Here is a 19,633-nt window from a genome sequence, read left to right as displayed (position 1 = left end):
TCAAACACGTGTGTACAAGCATGCTAATAGTGATTTTGACCACATGACCATCGAATTTTATTAGCTCTAGTTATATACGTATGTCGATACTTGGGTGAATATGCTTAAACACTACCAACGATACATGTGTTTTGTTGCCGAGTGCGGTGTCATCCACCGAATTTGTGTTTTCTGATAAGTTCGCACACCAATAGGCGCATTCTGAGCTAGCAGTTCCTTCCTGCCCCCGCTGCACACGCCAATTCTTGGATAAAGGGGATTGAGAATAGCTACACCTTCAAGTGGCGGCGCGGCGCACACGCTACCTGGGGTTCACGAGATTGTAAATCCCAAACATTGTTGGTTTGAAAAGGAAACAAAATTCACACAGAAATGTTCTCAAAGCCCGTACTTATATTGTGTATGAAATGTTATGAACATAAGACGTAATTCTTGCTTACCTAAAATTTAATTTGTTAAAACAACGTTACTTCGCCCTTCGCACACGCTTCTCATTTCGATTGTGTTTCATCATCACATGAAAGAAGAAAGGGAACGATCGATCTCGATCTAAAATACACAACACACTGTCTGTTCGAATTTCACTAGTTACCAACCCCCGCGCTCTGCTAACTCTGCCTCAACAGATCATCGGTCTGTTTTCATTGCGGTGGGATGTCATACAACTGTGTGCCTCGCCGCCCCGACATTACTTGCGCGCTTAGCTTAAGCCAACTTAAAACAGCTCTCCAATGGAACTAAATTCAATCTGAACACGCTCGTGCAGATCCAGAATCCGCGGCTATGTGATTTCTTCATTCTCTCTCTCTCTCGCTCTCTCTCTCGTATGCAGCAAATATATAGGTTGGTTTACCTTAATCGCTCTATTGATAGTGTACTGTTAGTTGATTTATGCTTATCTCGCTTCTCTTATGTGTGTGGCTGTGTGTTCCCCCAGTGTGTATCATTTCTTATAGCATTTGTCTTACTACTTGCTTATTTATCGTCTATGCATATATATATTTATATGTATTTGGCTGCAAAAGGAAATCCTATCTCTCTCTTTCTCTTTCTCTCTCGATACGTTCTCAATCGAATTCCAAGAGCTGTGTGTTTGGGTGGTCGTAATGGTAAATACGCCCAATTGCAGCTTTTCGCATTGAAATATAAACAAAACCTTCGAACGTCTCTAACCAGACGCATTGAAACGATACCATGCCTCAGCCTATCTCCATCAATAGTGTCTGGTTGTGTTATTTTGCCCTTTATTCGATTCTACCAATAAGGATTATTCCATTATCATTTAAGATTTGTTGTGAGCTTTTTATATGTATGTATACGGGGGTAGAGTAGAGAAAAGGGGGAGATTATTTACATCGGGCGGTATAGCCGCCCCCGATCCGGTTTGCACGCACCCTTCTAGTTGCCAGGACGACGACCGTACGGCAACCGTTTGTTCGTGCAAGCCCAACGACCATCATATATTTAGCTACCACACGGAGGAATAGAGATTTAGATATTGTTTGCAATGACCACCCACCCGCGGTGCTGCTTCGTATTGAACTTGATTTCTTATCATCAGCGCACAGGAGCATGTGAAAACACCATGCACAATGTGCATGACGAATTATTTCTCTCGCAGCGAACCAATCAAAAAAGCTCCACAAAACGGAAACACGCGCACACTTCTTGCCACGATGATCTAGAGCACCATGGATTTACGACAGATGGAAACTCATGCTTCCCTCGCTGGCGGCCATCTTCAGCTTTTGGCGCATCACATCGCGATTCGAATAGTCCGGCAGCTTCAGATAGTTGACGCACGTCATCACCGATGGCAGATACTCGTCCGGGTTCTGGTTGCCGTCCATCTTCTTGCGCACGATCGTGAGCGGTGGCGTGAGCGCCTTGAAGCCGCCGGTTGGCAGCCGTGGGCTGCCGGTGACGAACTGCAGGAACAGCCGCTGCTCGTCCCGATTGTACGTAGCGAGAATGTCGTAGAAGAACTGAATCGCCGGCGAGTCCTGGTTGAAGCCGTGATCCGTGCGGCAGCTTTCCGCCAGCATTCGGACGTCCCAGCGCTGCTGGTTGGTTCCACCGATGCCGGATCCGCAGAACACGTTCTCCAGCTCCTCCGGGTAGAACATTTGCAGACGACTCATCGGGAAGACGGTATCAAATCCTGGAGGAGAAGACAAGATAAATGAGGCGAAACGTCGACACATACACATATCAGACCCGCGTCTTTCAGGCAGATACGTACCTTCGCGTAGTGCTTCAAACTGACGAGATACTCCTTCGGCAAGGAACCAGTGCGTTACGAGCGAAATGTACTGATGCAGATTGTTGATCGTCACCGCCATATCACGTCCACCGCGGCGCAGTTCGATGTTCGGGTGACCCGGTAGGACAAAGTCCAGCCCTAGGTCCGCAATGGGACATCCGTCCAAATCCAGTGCTTCGATCTGCAAATATACAATTAATAGTTCGTTTGTGTTAGTTACGCCATCTGATAGAGAGAGCTGCGGGAGATCCTCCCGTGCCCGAAAATTCACCTTTTCAGTCTTTTCCATGGCATTGAGGGTCGGATCAGCCTGGATCTGGTCTCGCTGCTTCACGATCTCGTTCAGCCGGAGCAATGTGCCCTGCACTTCTGGCGCAATCTGACCCAAATCGGACAGCCCAAGTGAACTCTCTTCGCTCAGCATCCAGCGGTAAAACGGAATGGAGAAGGGCAAATCAAGCTACGGAAAAAGAGAATTAAAAAAAAGAAGAATGAAATAAGCCACCAAAACGTCCCATGCGAACGGAACAGAATGCGAAGCAGGTGCACCTACCATCCTACTGTCCATTACAGCTTTAGCCATAAATTTGCCCAAAAACTTGAACTTGTGCTTCAGGCGCGAAATCTGCGACGTCTTCGCCGTCTTGCTGAGTGGAATCGGGAACAGTCCTCGCGGTGCATTCACGTACGACACGGCACCGGCGCCAATGACGGCCGGGCTGCCCGTACCGTCCGTTGCGCCCACTCCGCCCGCCAGTGGCGTTATCATCAAACCTTCCACGTCGGCGAACGACGACGGCGGCAGAGCCGGCGGTGGCGTCGAGTTGTTCTCCAGCTCCGCCTGCTGCGGATTCAGCTGCAGCAGATGGTCCGACTGCTCGATCAGCATGTTGAGCGAATTGTCGTTGCTGATGATGAAGCTGCTGTTGTCGTCGCTGACGCCGCTGACACTGTTGTTGGCGGCCTCGTCGCTGCCGCGGTTCGATCCGAGCGAGGAGCGGGTGGTGGTCGTCATGCTGACGAGCGCCATCGTCGTTGCCGTCGTGGTCGTGTCCAAGCTGGCGTCCTCGAGCGCCCCGCCGCCCATCGATGACTTGACGATGTTGTCCGCGATCGAGGTCGATTGTTGATTATTGTTTTTGTAGCTATCACTATCGTTCCATAAGCCTAAATCACAGCGTTGCAGTTCCGTCGAGACCAGTGCGTAGAACTCGAGCGTTGGCCCCAGCCCTGTGCCGACCTCGTTCTCATACTGAATTTCCAACAGTGCCTTCGAGTGGCCAAAGTCCTGTAGAGAGGAAAACACGGCGTACACGGTGAACAACACGCGTCTAAAGAAGGCGCGCTCGCTGGCTTTGCTGCCTTGCCACTTACCTGGATGATCGATTCTGCCTGCTTCAGTATGTCCTCTCGGGATATGGCCCGTTTTCGACGGTCGAGGCGCGGCGTTACGCGCTCGCTCGTGTCAGCCGAATTGAGATCAGGTGTCGTATCAAGCAGACGCTGCAGCGCTCTGTCTCGATCGAACGAAACGGCGTAAAACAGAAGATGGCGCGTTTCGAAGGGGAAAAGGAACGGACACGCTACTGCAATCTGCTGCAGCCATTGCGGCAAGTTGCCGGTCATGATCACTAGCGGATCCTGCAGCTGCCGACTAGCCTTGGCCGCAATCTACGCGATGCAGGAGGACAATTAAAATAGGAAATTAGCGTGTCTCTTCCGTCGCTCGCCTTTGCGTATTCGTCGTCGTTTGCCCTACACCTACCTTTGAGTGAATAAACTCCGCTTGCGGAACAATCGGCAGGTGTGGCACCGAGAAGTACAGCGTTGCCCAGTGCCGATTGAGCGCGTTGATGATGCGCAGCATGCAGAGTGCGTCTAGCGACGCATCCTGGACGGTGACCACGTCCGGCAGCTTCGACGTAAGGAACGGTCCGAGCGGAGACACCACTGCCGGCACCTGTCCGTCGATCCAGAACTCGGGCTTTCTGCGCATCAGCTTGGATTGGGAGGAATTTTTGCTATTCTTTCGCGACGATCCCGACGCACCCTTGCTGGAACCGTTCGATTCTTCCTCCACGGGACGGTAGTAGATTGTGTGCTGTTGTACCCAAATGCTTGCACTTCCTGTAAATCGACATGACCGCATTAGATCACAACCGTTCTTTGGCATTTGCGGCACAATGTTCAGTAAACTTACCAATCGGTGTTTCCGTATCCGTGTCCGTCTCGGACTGATCATTCACCAGCGGCGAGTACTGCCGAATCGCCTGGTACACCGTCATATTGTACGGCAGCACATGCTCGCCGATCAAAAACTGTAGCTTGTGTTTGAGTCCACCCATCGAAATCATGGCCGCCGCATCGATGTTATCGATGTCTTCCTCCGAGTCCTCCTCCGAGTCCACGCGGATGCCGCCGTACCCGCGCACGACTAAATATCTCTCGATGGCCTGCACCAACGCGAGCGGATCGATTTTCACAGTACCGCCTTTCCATTGGCGCAAATTTGTACATTCTGGATGGCGTTGAAGATTGCACTGCAAGAAAAAAAAAGGGAAAAGCACGACGTCAATCAACCATTTCCTCTTATATTCTCCCCTCCCCGCGCTTCCTTACCTTCAGTTGATGTGTGTTGAAGAATTTAAGAGCACTTGTGTTGGATCGTCCTCCGACGCCGGCCGGGAAATCGTGCACCTTCACCGGGAACTGTTCCAGCTGCGTGACGCAACCGTTCAGCTTCGCCACCAGAGCGCTAAACGCGGCCCCGTCCATGCCGGGGGGAGTGCCGGCGCCCACGTGCGAGTAACTGGCATCGAGCGGCAGCCCGGCGAACACGTGCAAAAACATGCGCAAGCGGGTCGCCCGTTCGACCAGCGGGTTCTCATCGTTCGCCATGTAGTTCAGCATCGCCCGGATCAGCCCCGAATGGTTCACCTCGAACGGCGATATGTCGCTCTCCATCAGGATGTCGCGCAGCTCCTGCAGCGCACTCAGGCATTCCTCCCCGCGGCCGTCCAGCTTGCGGATTGCCTCCGTCAGCCGGATCAGGATGGTGCAGGCCGGGTGTTGCTGAAGCACACCGCCGCCCAAACCGCCGGCAGCACCGTCGGCCGACCCGCTAGCCGTGTCCGCGGAGTATCGGCCTACGAACTGGATCGCCTGGTCGCGGATCCACTGGCGGGCCTTCTCGCGATTACCGGCCGCGATCAGGTTCGAGTTCGAGTGGCTCTTGTTCAACGAGCTTCCGCCGCTGCCGTCCTTGCCATAGCCCGAGCCGGACGACGCAGCATTGTGCGACGTGGACGCTGTCGAGGACGAGGACGATTGCCGGCCCCAGCGTGCGGGATTCAGAGACGCAAGGAACGAGGTCGTCTTGGAAGTGCCCGTAAACCGTGACCGGGAAGAACCCGATCCGGACGCGGGTGTGTGTCGTCCGGAGGACGATGAGCTTGCTCCCATCGTGGTCGCCTTGTTGATGAACTCCTGCATCACGGAGGACACTCCACCGGACGAAGAACCACTCGCACCGGCCGCACCGGCGGCTCCAGCACCGGCAGACGAGGACGACCCAGCCGCCCCACCGGACGACGCGTGCGCATCATCGTGACGGGATTTGGATTTGGAGCTGCCCTGCGATTTCCGTTTCGGTGGTACCTTGCGCTTCAGAATGTCGGACATCTTGAGCTGGCCCGGATTGCTGCTGCCACTGCTGCCACTCTCGTGCGCCCCGTGATGGGCCGTACCAGTCGCCGTGGTGCCACTGTTCGAAGTAGCCACCATGCCGCCGCCCTGCGCTACACCGTGCATTGCCGCATTGCTGTTGCCAACGACCGCGGGGGGCGGTACGTTGGGCGTTCCTACCAGGGTGGTGCCCGCCAGCAGTGCCACATTCGTTTGCTGGTCCGTCACGGCCACGTTGTAGCCGCCGAAGGCGTCGGAAAAGTGATGCGGCGGCTGGTAGATATGCGTCACCGTCGCTCCCGTCGGTTGCTGCGCATGGTGGCCCTGATGGTGCGGCAGGGCATGCGGCTGTGGATGGGCGTGCGGATGCGCCTGATGATGGTTCATCGGGTTCATGGCGGCGGCGGCAGCCGAATTGTAGATGGCATTCAGCAGAATGTTTCCATTGCTCGTCGTGGTGACCGTGGCCGTTACGATCGAAGTGCCCGGAGCGGCCTGCACCATCGGCTGCACGCTGGTCCCACTGTTGCTGGGGTCTAGGTGGTGATGCAAGTTGGCCACCGGCATATGCTGCCCGGCGGTCGACACATGCCCACCCACCGAGTGCGGGATCAGATTCATCAGATGATGGTGATGATGATGGACCGGAGCCGCTTGCTGCTGTCGCATCGAGGACGACTTGTTGAGGTTTATCGCAGTGCCAGCGGCGGCGACGGCAGTTGATGTCGTGTAGCTGTTGCCGCCACTACTCATCGCCATTGTTCCCGCGGACGACGAAGGTTGCTGTTGCTGCTGATGCTGCTGCTGTTGATGGTGATGGTGGGAAAGGTGTTGATGGTGCTGATGCGTTCCCATCTTACTGCTCGCCATCATCATCGCCGACGACAGGTTCTTCACGTGCGATCCGCCGGCGTTGCCACCGATCGCTATTGCCACCTGGCCACCCCCCGCTGCCTTCGAGCTCGAGGCAATGGCACTGCTGTCGAAATCGAACGTTTGCCCGCTGCCGCTCGGATGCAGCGTAGCCGAGGCGGGCGCACTCTGCGTTCCGCCGGTCGATTTGGGCGACGGCGCCGCACAGATCGGTATCGATGGATCCGTCAGCTGCTTGAACTGATGCATGACGCCCTCGCGCCGGAAATGCATGCCGAATACCTCGGGCAGCTTGTGCATTAGTATGTCCGCCATCTGCACCGCCCCGACGACGATGCGCATGTCGTTCGACGCCATCATGCCGGCGATGTGCGATGAGACGAGCTGGTTTTTCAGCACGTCCCGCAGCAAATCACCGTTCGCGAAGTACACCATCCTGAGCAGCGCTCGCAAACACTTGTACCGCACCGACGGGCCGGCCGAGGAGCTGTACACTTCGTACAGCACGGAGAACAGGTTGCGAATGAACTGGGCTGCCAGTCCGCGCTCCTCCTTCAGGCAAGCGATTCTTGCGTCACGCTGCGCATTCGGCGGTCGTGTGGCAAGATTCAGCGAACCGGTGCCGACGGTCGAGGTGGTCGCTTCCGCACTGCTTCCTCCTGCAGCCGGACTGTCGGCGTTACCTCCGGCAGGTGGGCTCACGATGACGGCCGCTTCTGCTGCCGCGGCTGCCGCTGCACCCTGCTGGGCGAGCAGCTGGTGGTTTATCTTTCGTTGTACCGAGCGCGTCGTGCCAGTGTCCTCGTTGATTTGCTGCATCGAGTGGAAATCGATCGTGTAGGTGCGCCCCAGCGTGCTGAGGCTGATCTCATCGTCCGAGTTCAGGTGGGCCGCCTCAATCATGCGCGAGTCGATGGACGAATACGGGCGCCAGACGCCGCGATCGTCGCGCCACTGCCACTGCACCGCATCCTGGACCGTCGGCTGCGGTCGCTCGAGCAGCGCATCCACGGCGAATATGCCATCCGTCGGCAGGCGTGGCATCAGCTCCCCGATCAGGCAGGTGATCTCGTACAGCTCGGACGGGCTGCGCGGTACCAGCTCAACGTCGGTCGTCACCGGCTCCGCCGAACCGGTCAGCAAGTACAGCAGCGTAGAGGCGATATCGTTCTTCAGCAGCGTGATGGCCAAATCCGGACAGTTGGCACACATGACGCTCAGCATGCGCACCACGTTCGTGAAGGTGCCACTGTTCAGCACCGAGGGCGTCACGATCAGCAGCTGCTGACAGTTCTTCAGCAGCTCCATGCTGGCGATCTCCTGCAGCACCGCTTGATCGTGCTGGAAGCTGTCCACCAACCGGTAAAACGCCGTACAAATGCTTTCCACGCTCTTCTTGTCCTGCTGGGCCAGCAGCCGCGCGAGCAGCGCCAGCGATTCCTTCACAAAGTGAAACTCTTCCGCGTGCAGGTTCAGGCAGCAGTTGGCGGTGATGGCCAGGGCCGCGCGCTGCGCGTTGATCGAGAAAAAGTCCAAAAAGGTGAGACACGACGAGACGCCGTTCGCCTGCAGGATGTTTTTGTTATGCCGGCGGGACAGGATTTCCAGCGCGGTTAGGCTCTGCTCCGCCACGTCCATGCACTGGATGACCTGCAGCTTTTCGAGAAAGGCGGGAATCGCGTCGACCACCGTGCCGGACGAGCGGGGCAGCGCCTCGAGCATGTACGCCAGCGCACGGCACGCGTTGTTCATGATGTCGAAGTTGTGCTCCATGCGCAGCAGCGTGATCAGCGCCGGCACGACCTGCTTGGTGGGAAACCCGGCCAGCGTGTCCTCGTTGCCCATCACCAGCATTTGGCACATCTCGATGGCGGCCTGCAGCTGCTGGCTCTCGTCCGGGCACTGCAGGCCCTGCAGCAGCTGCTGCGCCTTCGACGAGCTGCTGTTCGTTCCCATCGTGCGGTGCAGCAGATGGTGCATCCGCGGCCCGAGCGCTCCGAACAGGTGGGGCGGCAGGCCGCGCGCCTCCAGCAGTGCCTGCAGTCTGCCCACCTCGCTGTCGTCGCTTTCGGAGTCGGGGTGCGGTGGCACACCGGAGCTACCGCCGGCCGCACCCGACCCGGACGAGGTCGATGCGGTAGTGCCGGCCGCGGTCGTTCCACCCGAATGCAGCATGTTCACGTCCACCATGCCCGACGACGACGAGCCGGACGGGTGCGATGGCACTCCGGACGAGGAGCCCGACGAGGATCCTCCTCCCCCCAGGGCGGCCTTCGTTAGCTTGATCAACGGATGGGTCGATTGCTGCTGCTGCTGCTGGTGGTGTGAGCCTGCTCCATCGTTACCGCTGCTGTTGTTGTTGTTATTGTTGTTGTTACGAGAACCATCGTTGGCCATCGCATTCGAGGTAGAGGGGCCGCCACCACCACCACCCCCACTTCCGCTACCACCCGCGGCGCCCGTGCCGTCAAAGCTGGTCGCCAAAAGGATCGCACCCTTGGACGACGATGACGAGCTGCCCCCCTTGGACGAGGAGGAAGTGCCGGCGATCACCGTCGTGCCCGCGCTGCTCAGATGGGCGGCACCACCGGTTGCTGCGACGCCGCCGCCACCACCACCACCGCGGTGATGATGATGATGGCTACCGGACCGCGATGATGATGACGCGGAGTGCGATTGTGGCTGGTGGTAGGGATTGTTGGTTGGATTGGAGCTAACGCAAGACCCCGTGGTTGCGGATGAGTGGGAACTCTTGCCCCGAGAACTGCGTCTTAGTAAACCTCCAACACCTCCACCGCTACGCCCGTGCTGCTGCTGCTGCTGTTGCTGCGGCTGTTGTATCGCCGTGCCACCGCTCGGCGACGCTACTTCGTACTGCTGCTGCTGCTGCGTCAGGTGCAGACCACTTGGCTCGCCCACAGCAAACTGTTGTTGCTGATGAAGCAGTTGGGGTGGATGGGCCGCCGTCGGCAGATGCTGCTGCTGCTGGTAGTGATGAAAGTGTTGCTGTTGCTGGGCAGAATAATGGGGTATCTGCTGGGAATGTAGCGTGTAGTGTTGCTGCGCCAACTGCTGCTGACCTTGATGATGATGATGCACTACCAAATGCTGCTGCTGCTGCTGCTGCTGCTGTTGATGGTGGTAATGCTGCAGACCGACCGTGTTCAGGTGGTGATTGTGGTGGTGCTGCTGCTGCTGCTGCTGCTCTCTACTTCCGCTACTACGTGCCGCTAGTCTTGCACCCAGATTTGGGTGCTGCTGCTGATGGGGCTGGTGGTGGTGGGTATGTTGATTATTGTGATCCCCCCCCACTTTCTGGCGCTTTTTGGGCACTTGCGCACCACCGGAACAAGCAGAAGCAGAATACGACGACGCGGTCGGGGCGGTAGGGGCTGCGCTCGAAGATACCTGCGCGCCGGTCACAAGTCCTTGCTCGTTAACGGTCGCAGTAAGCGTTATGTGCTGCTGCTGCTGCTGCTGATGGTGGTGTGAGCGCAAGTTACGAATGGTGACTACCTCTACCGCCGATTGCTCTACTGCAGCAGAGTTGGAGGATGATGGACGCGTAGCGATGGCTGAGGTTGTTTCCTGCTGCCACTTGCGATCACCTTTGGAGCGTCGCTGGCCCGCTTTGATTGCTGTCGCCTTCGACGCCGGTTTGGTGTCTTCCGCGAGTAAACCCTTCCGGTCGGCTATCTTACGCAAAAGCTTCGCTGACGACGAGCTTCCGCCGGATTTTCTGTGCTTGGTTTTGCTGATTGCACGCGACGAAGAGGCTAGCGATGGCGTACTGCAAGCGCTGCTCTCTTCTCCGTTTGCCCGATGATTGCTTGCGCCAATGACGGATCCACGCTTCGCTTTAGAGTGCTGCTGCGTTTCTACTGCGGCGGCGGACGACACAGGCGTTGCGCTGTTGTGATCGGTCGCTGTCGACGCCGACGAGCTGCTACGATCTACGGCTGCTGAATTACGCTCGGATGATGCTGTGGAATTGCTGCCAGTAGCTGCCTTTGTACTCTCATGAGGGTTGGGCCCGGAGCCTCCTCCCTTCGCAGCCGACGACGACTGTGCTGCTGTTTTGGTGGACGATTTGTTGCGATTGTTTCGAACGTCGACAAGCTTCGGCGGTGGTGTCACAGCTGCTTGAAGCTGCAAATGATGCTGCTGCTGTTGGTGCTGTGATTGCTGCTGGTATTTGAGATCAAACCCGTGCTCGGCTGTACTACTGACACCGACCGCAGTGCCGCTGCCGCTGGATCCGGTGAACACGAGCTCTTTGGAGGTGGTGCGAGACCGCGTACGGTAGGCAACCGGGGCAGCGGTGGCCGCTGCTGCCTTACTATTCAACGACTGCCGTTTCGCGACTGGATGATGTTCGGCCGATGGGCTACCCTGCGCTACCTCCGCACTACTACTGCTCCCGGTCAGTGGTAAGCTGTGCTTTCGCTTTGCACTGCGCGACAGACTGGGCTTGCTGTTGTCGGCCGAATCCGAGCGTTCCTGCTTTACGGCAGGTTCTGCCTGCTGATGGGCACCAGCCCCACCGGGCAACTCCCGGGCAGAGGATAAGCTACTTCGGTTTGCGTCCCCCTTGGAGGATTTGCCCGCTCTGGACCGACGGTTTTCGCTGTGGTGTGCTGCTTGGCCGCTACCGCTACTGCTGACAGTGACGTCCTTGCGCTGATGAGGGTGCTGCTGCTGCTGCTGTGGCTGTTCCTTGGACTGCTGCTGTTGCTTCGCTTGTGGCTGCTGGTGCTGCTGCTGTAGATGATGATGCCCCTCCGTCACTGCAGAGAGCACTTGCTTACCAACGGATTCGGCCATAGACGACGCTTACAAGGCTCCCTGTGTCCATTAAACATACCCGGCTGCGTGGTGCGATTGTTGTAAGCGCGTTAGCTGCGGGGCAAATCACTTCTGCTCGACGACAAAACTCGTTCGCTTCTCCTTAACACGCACACACAACTTACACAATCCAGCCAAACGCTAAGCGACCGGGTCCGCAGACGTACACGGTTGCACGGTTCTCTGGCTCTGATCGATTTTTAGTCCATAAGCTAAAACTCCCTCTATTAATCCGCACCACACCTTCCGGAGCTCACTCCAGCGCAACAAAAAACACCTCCCGATCCGAGTGTGCGTGTGTGTCCGAGCGGTTGCACTTGTTCACTGAGCCACTGGGAGAGCAATCTAACCGTGTTCCGAATGGGCAACAGCTCTTGCTCTACGATTTGCCCGGCACAAAGCGCTGTCTTTCACCAGGCAACTGTTCCAGGGGAAATTAGATCTGAAATAAAAACAATTCACGTACTCGATTAGGGTCCAGGCTCGTACTCGCTAATGGTCCGACAGACGGGACACTATGATGATGGCAACTAATTGAAAACAACATTAGGCAATGTTTCCCTTTCGGATAACAAACATGGCGCACAGCATAGCTGTGAGCGCGCCCCACGCAAAAGCGTCCCGAAGCTAAAAGCTTCCTTTTTTACACAAGTAGCAACAGGACTCACAACACCTCCACTGGTATATGGCCATACCTTCCGGGGTGACACTTTCCACAATCCCAAGAACACGGACGGAGAGTGAGAGATAGAGAGAGAGAGCAATGAACTAAGATTTTGACCGTGGAATGAGCGAAAATATCTGCTGAAAAACGCCTGTCGAACGCCTTCTAATGACAATATTCACCACCGTGCGTCGGACGAGATTGTAATACGATTTTCGATTCCCTTCGCACTATTCGTCTCTCTTTCTCTCTCGCTCTCTCTCTCGTGTTATGATACAGATAGCCGCGCTCGCTGTGCGTCTTCAACCTCCTAATACAAAGCCTACTACTACCACACAACCGTCGATGGTGCGTCTGGCTGTTTTCCTGTCGCGACTTGTGTTGCTCCGTCTGTACCCGGTCTGCTCTGTCGTTCACGCACTCTGCCTCTGCTGCTATACCGTGTAAAAGAGTGCGAATGGAAGCAGAACAGAGAAAAAAGAAGAAACGCATTGAGAGAACGCACAGCTCGAAACGCGAACGAACCGAACTCGCTGTCGAGTGGGTATTCAGAGCCGTGGTTTGATGGGTTCCGTCCCATGTCTGCTGCTCGCTCCGGCAACAAAGCACCCTATTTTGTCATGCTAAAGGGTAGAGCAGCAGCAGCAGCAGCAGCAGAAGGAGAAAGATATATGCCGAATGTAAATAAAGGTTATTGTCCATTTCAATAACGCATCAAAAGCAACAGGAATGGAATAAATAAAAAAAAACACACACACATTCACACACACACCCCAGAGCCACGACGATGTTGTTGCGATTGTGTGTCGTTGTCGCCGGCAGCATAGCATAGCCTCCCTCGCACATGGCTGGCACCACGGCTCATCGTTCAAACATCTGAACAGCGAGCCTCGAAAGAGATGGCGAGAGAAAGAGAGAGAGAGCGAAAGAACAGGGTCAGAAGAAGTCGAACCCTCTAAAAAACCATACACGGACGGATGGACAAACCAACCGAAACGCGCAACCACACACACATACACACACACATCACAGGTTACTACACCTCACCACTAGAAGGCCCAGCAACATAAAAAGCACCTTCACTTAGAATGAATTTGTGCGAGTCAACGGCAGCGCACGGAAACGGCACCAAGCAAACCCGAGCGAAGGAAACACATTAATTCATTGGTCGAGAGTTCAGTCAAGTTCGGTTCAGAATCGGTTGCTGTTTGCCTGTTGCCAGCAGCATGGTCCTCTCTCTCTCTCTTGCTCGAGCGAGACTACACTCTATGTTTGCAGCCACACGACGACGCATGAGGCATAAGGTGAGCCTCCCCGGCGGCCAGACAAAAGACTGAAGAAAGGAAAATCACGAAAACGAAACCTTAATCATCATCTCCTTGCGCCCGCGGTTCGAGAAACGCACGCTGCTGCTGCTCTGGGTGGAAAACCGGAATCACGGCCTATGTGCGTCTCGGGGCAAACAGGCACAGGCAGAAAGCGAACCGTATTTATGTTTGTTGACCCGTCCGTCGTGTGAGTGTACTGACTGGCTGGCTGGGCCCCGCCAACGTGCTCTACACTCCAAAACAACTCTCCGCGTGTGGGGGGTGTGTGCTATGTTCAAATAGTACTACACCACCAGATACACAGAAAGAGGACGATGGTGGCGGGGTGGCTTTGGGATAGTTTGTGCCAATCGACGTCCGCTTTAAACTCGTTGGATTCGGGTTTTAATAGTAATTGAAGCCAATTTCTGGAATCTATGTTTTCAAGTCACTTAAATCCCTTACTAATTCTATACAAACATGCGATGTGTAACTGTATACAACCAACCTAATTTACTCCCTACTCCAACCAACCACTCACTACTCCATGGCACACCATGACAACCATGAGGCACACGAACAACACGAATCAGCGCTCTTAATGCTACAAAATTTATGTTTCCAAACATAAGCTACCGCTTGTCTTGCTCTTTCGCACCAGGTAGGGACCTGAAACGGCTGTAAAGCCGATCCCTTCAATTCTGCTTTTTTTTCTTTTTACTTCTGTTACAGAATGACCCATCATCACCAACACACTTGTGCAAACCCGACCGAACCTGCCACAGGAAAAGCTTTGGCTCAGCAGCAACTTGGTTGCTTTGGCAATCCGGGATTTATCAAGGGGTACCACCGGCAGCAGCACCATCACCATGCGATGCAGCGATTTATCTTCCTTCTCATCCTTGCACCAGAGGACCAAACGATGACACGCGCATCCTGCACCGCATACTTCGTTGGCTGTCCCCGTTGCTGTTGTTTACCTTTTTCACATGATGCGCTTTTGCTCCATGTCGCGCGTTCGTAATTACTAGAAAGGTCCTTCGGTCTGTGTCGCCTCACGAACGGAATCTACACATCGGTTCAAAATCGATCCTTCTTGGTCTGTTCAAACCCGTCTGTGGCAATGATGGTGATGATGATGATGATGCATGGGAAAAAGTCTCGTCATTTGAGTGTTTTTTTCCTGTCTCGCACTGGAAACACAGATATGAGGGGCACGTATTCAAATAGCCATTACCGAGTTACTGATTATTACTTTCCACAATCGAAAGTCACAGAAATAATCACCATAGCAACATCTAGGACGATAAGATTACAGAAGCCACACACACGCACACACACTCTATCCGTCCGCTTTTTCAAACCCGAATTCATGCCAACGCGAACAACGATAACGTGGTTAACACCAAATGCCCGAAAAAAAGGTTCTACCCACAACGTACGACGACGGCACTGCGCACTGGGAGACATGTTTCAACCCGCATAAAATGATGGGCTAATTGGGAAAGGGAAAGAAATAAAACATAAATGCGTATATGCGCGCGTACACCACACATATGCTGCTGCTGCTCTCGGTCCATCCAAGCAGGAGTTAGCTCTTGTTTCCGGGCCTACTTTTCCACCGAAAAAGGTTACTGACCTTTCCATGCTAGCCATACGGCGTAATGTGCACGGCCACGGTAGTGTCGCAGCATATCCCGGTCCGTGTGTAATGATGATTCCCTCAGCAGGAAAGCAAATCCTGCGTCAGCGTGTTTATCCCTCTCGCGTCTGAGTGTGTATAGCCCCTGCACCACGATATAGTAGTATAGCCAGACAGAAGGCGAAAAGGCGAAGGGGTCGCGTTTATAAAATCACACACTCTGATTATTGCACATTGGTGGCATCGGCAATCCACCAGCACCACCATCGCCGCACTTGGCTGTTTTGCGTTGCTCGGTATAATACGCCGCGGCTGACAGCACTGTCCTCCTATCGTCGTAATAGAAGCATGGCAATAAAAGCATGCTCTGCATGGCATGCTGTCTACCAGCTGCATGAGATTTACACAAGCGCATTCAACGCAATCCGGGGATAAGGCACAATTGATACACTCTTTGAACTCGTTCTTCCCTTTGGCTTTGGCTGGACTGGCAGCAACCCCGAAGGGCGAAGAAAAACTCCATACATCTTTATCTACGGAAAGTGTCGATAGCACAGGAAACACACCACCTACCTCCTTTCGACGTGGAATTGATTCCATCTGCGTCACAGCAACTGGTTTGCAATCGCAGATCGAAAAAGGAATGAAACGCTTGCAAAAGAATGAATCGAACAACAACTTCATCCAAACGAGAAGCCCCCAACATGTTCGCACATGTTTGCCCCCCAATGTTGCTCACAAAAGCTCACAGCATTTCCCTGTAAATCATCATAAAACAGCCCCTCTGAAGTCCAATCGATACAGATCGGAGCAACCAGAAGTTCGATTTTTCTAATCGTGTGTGTGTGTGTGTGAAAATAGCCACCAGGAAAAGCACACCTAGAGCAAACTTTTATCGAACACTACACACTACAACACGTCATGGGGTGCACAAATACGCCATACCACACACGGACGCACACGCACGAAACCAACGTTGCCAACATCACTGTGCTGCCTCTGCTAAATTACAACACCAATCAGGATGATTTGGTTCTAATATTTATATTTAAAAGCAGCAGCCGCATCATCTTTTAATACGTACGTACACACCCGACCGACCAGAAACGAAGACGACGACGATGACGACGACGATGATGATGACGGTCGGACAGAGCAATCTAGCTGAGCGACTCACAGCAAAAAATCGGATTGTGAGGTGAATTCTCTACAGCGCTTGGCATTTGGTTAATTTCGCTTCGCCTTTACTGTTTCTCTGATCATAAATTCATGAAACGAAAATGCTAGCGCAAGTGTTTCCGCAGCAGCAGCACAGCTTTCCGTACTGACTGACAGAAGGCGGAGCAGCGCTAGCGCTGCTGACAGTGCTGATATAGAAATTTTCAACAAAATGGCCTGCTACCTCTATCTATAGCCTCTTGGCTCGGGCGAGTTGTTCGAGCCGATTTGCTGGCGAACGTAACCTCTAATGTCGGCACACATTCCACGCACAAAACGCGTCTCAATCGCCCATCCCGGGGGGGAAATTGTGAATAAACCAGCCCAGCTTCTGGATCTTAATTTCTACGCTCCATTCTGAACGCTCCACACGACGACGATGACTTTGTCGACCAGCCATCTTTACACGACACGGGCACACCACATTTCGTGCAATTCCGCACCTTTCATTATGTAATTAGAACCGTTCCGGGGGTCGGAACCGACCCCGACACGGTGCCAACCTACTTACCATCATTTCGACGACACTTTGAACCACAATTTCACCGAAAGTACGACTATTTTCTGGTGATTTTCAGATGTTGAACAAAGGAAATGTCGCAACGATATGATCCCCTGGAAGAAAAACCACCTCTGTGCCTTTCCTTCTCTTTCGTGCTACTGACGTTAACGTTCGATTTCAAAACACACGCACACGGCACCAAGCGCAGCACCCGTGCTTCGACGTGTGAGCGTGTGTTGGTGTGGGCAGTTGTAATTGTCAAACTGCTTGCCAGCCCAGCCTTCCCAAGTAACGTAATTGCGCGATGTTCGTTTTGGGTCACGTTTGGGACAAGATGGTGCATGTTTCAACATCTCTTTTTTTGTAAATCATGAAATATTTTACAAAGATTCTGTTGGACTATCCGTATATCTATATTTAAAAATTAAATTATTATTTAAGGCTATTTGTAATTATGTCAGGCTTACTTCAGTCAGTAAAAGTCAGTTTAGAAATATAATTAAGATATTGTCAATGAACCGTACATAAAAGTAACGTGAAAATACAACTACTTGGTAGTTTACTTGCACCAAAAGCGCACAGGCCAAAAGATAGAACCCTGTTTTAGTCCCTTCTCAAGTGTCACTAATCCACTATACGACCACTAAGCGGGTTCTAAACGGCATAAGCCCTAAAAGGAATCTAAAAAGACTGCGTTTAGCAGATGGTAACGGACTAATGCATTCTAAAAAAGCAACAAAAAACGGTGGCCCCATCTGTTAGTTGGATAGCTTTCACGCTTTGAGAGCTTTTTTATGGAGCTTTCATTTTTTTTCTATGGATATTTGATTTTCCAATCGTTAAAGTTTTATCTATGACGATTGGTATAGACCACTTTGAAAGACTGAGTAATAAAGTTTTGAATTCAAAGTAGAATAGCGAGTTTGCCGTGTAGGAATAACTTTTGCTTTGCTTTCAGATGCAGTATCACCAAACTATTTTTCATTCAAAACACCTGAGTGATACGATACCCCAGATTTTTCATTAGATAATTGATGCATCTATAGTACATCGGACAATGATCGTGGTTATTAATTATTTTGTTTAATACATGCCATACTGAACATAGAATTCGGGATTGATAGTACCGCACATCCATAAATAAAGAAACTTTGATAATACACTTTCATGAGGGTTATATATAAAGTTACAAACAGAACGTCACACGAAGCGTAAACTTTCGCTTTACGCTCTCCCATACAAACAAGCGTAAAAATTCAGAGTTTACGCCTCTGAAGCGTAAATATTTAGAGTTTACGCCTCTTGTGACGTCCGTATTACGCTTCGTGTGATTTTGATATATTCTTCTTCTTATTAGGTTTTTAATTTTGATATAATACGGACGTCACACGAAGCGTAAACTCAAACAGTTTACGCATGATTTGTATGGGAGAGCGTAAACTTCCTGTCACAAGATTATAGGGTTGTATGGCTGAAATCTAGGATACGCTTCGTGTGACGTCCGTATAAGGCAGACTGAACAAAAACTGGATGTTTCTTTTCCGTTATTTGATCGTCGTGTCCCAATTCCAAAAATGTTACTTGGGGAACCAATCGCGCAGACCTTCTGTTGATTACCTTGAAAGATGGAGTTAATTCTTTACTTTTTTTTTCTTTGCATCGTTCAATAAATTGAAAAATTATGCTTAAATGTAGCTATAATGGATATGATCACTTGGAGCATTCCATGACGGCCATATTTCCAATTTAAAGCTCCATTTGCAACACAATAATGCGCACATCTCCCTATTGCCTCTCCCTGTGGGTACTACGCATGACATCTTGAACTGTACCAAGATAGGGAAGAATTATCAAAAACTCGCTATGGCGATGGTGTTTCTTTTTAAATCCATGTTTCACCCTATTCTGCAACTCACGGCACTTACATTGCTGAGACAGCTGGCGAAGCATATCGTCGTTTTCCATATTGTCATTTCCAGATTTAACTCCGTGGGGTCCATTTTTGGAAGGGCTAACACCACACACGCACACACACACTCACACACACTGCACTTGGAAAATCAATAATCACTGGATAGCAACACTACGCGTTGGCTGCGATAAAATCTTTCCACTTTTCCACACCACCGAACTGACGATGATTGCCACACATTATCGCGGATGCTCGCCCCAAAAAACAGAACGGCTAGATCACTCTGCCCAAATGTCTATTTCACCTTGAAAGCACTGGCTGTAGAGTTCTTTCCGTCCAATTTGGGATTCTCGCGCACACCACAGTTTCACTTTGTGCATCCACCACTGACAATGCAAAGTGGTGCTAGAGCTAGATTTGTTTTCAGTTTTTCGCTTCCACGCACACACAGCCACATACTCGCACACACACATACACACACGAACGCAAACTTCCGTACATGCGTGTGTGAAACAAAGAGAGCGTACTGGGAGGTAGCAGCACGTGTCGGGCGCATTTAGAAAAATCAATCACAATCTGACAGAACCTTCACGAGCACGATGCACGTGTGTGCACATTGTCTCATGTTATGCGTCTCAATAAAATTAATATTAAGGGACTAATAAACATCAAATGCCTTTCAGATCGAAGATTATCCCTCTTCCATTGAAAAAGTTTCTATTC

At 52.5% G+C, this 19,633-nt stretch overlaps 1 protein-coding gene across 3 annotated transcripts; it reads right to left on the bottom strand.

The window, feature by feature from the left end:
• Positions 1-24: 24 nt before the first annotated feature.
• On the bottom strand, positions 25-19,287 carry LOC120949599 (E3 ubiquitin-protein ligase TRIP12). 3 transcript variants are annotated; one of them, XM_040366998.2, is made up of 9 exons: positions 18,924-19,287; positions 4,883-12,107; positions 4,464-4,803; positions 4,029-4,390; positions 3,638-3,934; positions 2,817-3,551; positions 2,535-2,723; positions 2,243-2,444; positions 25-2,161 (listed from the first exon to the last, which is right to left on the bottom strand). In XM_040366998.2, the coding sequence occupies exons 2-9, from the start codon at positions 11,642-11,644 to the stop codon at positions 1,698-1,700; spliced, it is 9,351 nt and encodes a 3,116-aa protein (XP_040222932.2). In that variant the 5' UTR covers positions 11,645-12,107; positions 18,924-19,287; the 3' UTR covers positions 25-1,697. The 3 variants fall into 3 exon arrangements, with proteins under 3 accessions (XP_040222932.2, XP_040222931.2, XP_040222933.2); XM_040366997.2 differs by lacking the exon at positions 18,924-19,287 and adding an exon at positions 17,008-17,207; XM_040366999.2 differs by lacking the exon at positions 18,924-19,287 and adding an exon at positions 12,361-12,632.
• Between the last annotated feature and the right edge of the window lie 346 nt (positions 19,288-19,633).

This window comes from Anopheles coluzzii, chromosome 2, assembly GCF_943734685.1.
Source record: "Anopheles coluzzii chromosome 2, AcolN3, whole genome shotgun sequence".
NCBI lineage: Eukaryota > Metazoa > Arthropoda > Insecta > Diptera > Culicidae > Anopheles > Anopheles coluzzii.
The sequence above is the reverse complement of the archived record's forward strand: the minus strand, read 5'-3'. Positions and strand labels throughout refer to the sequence as shown.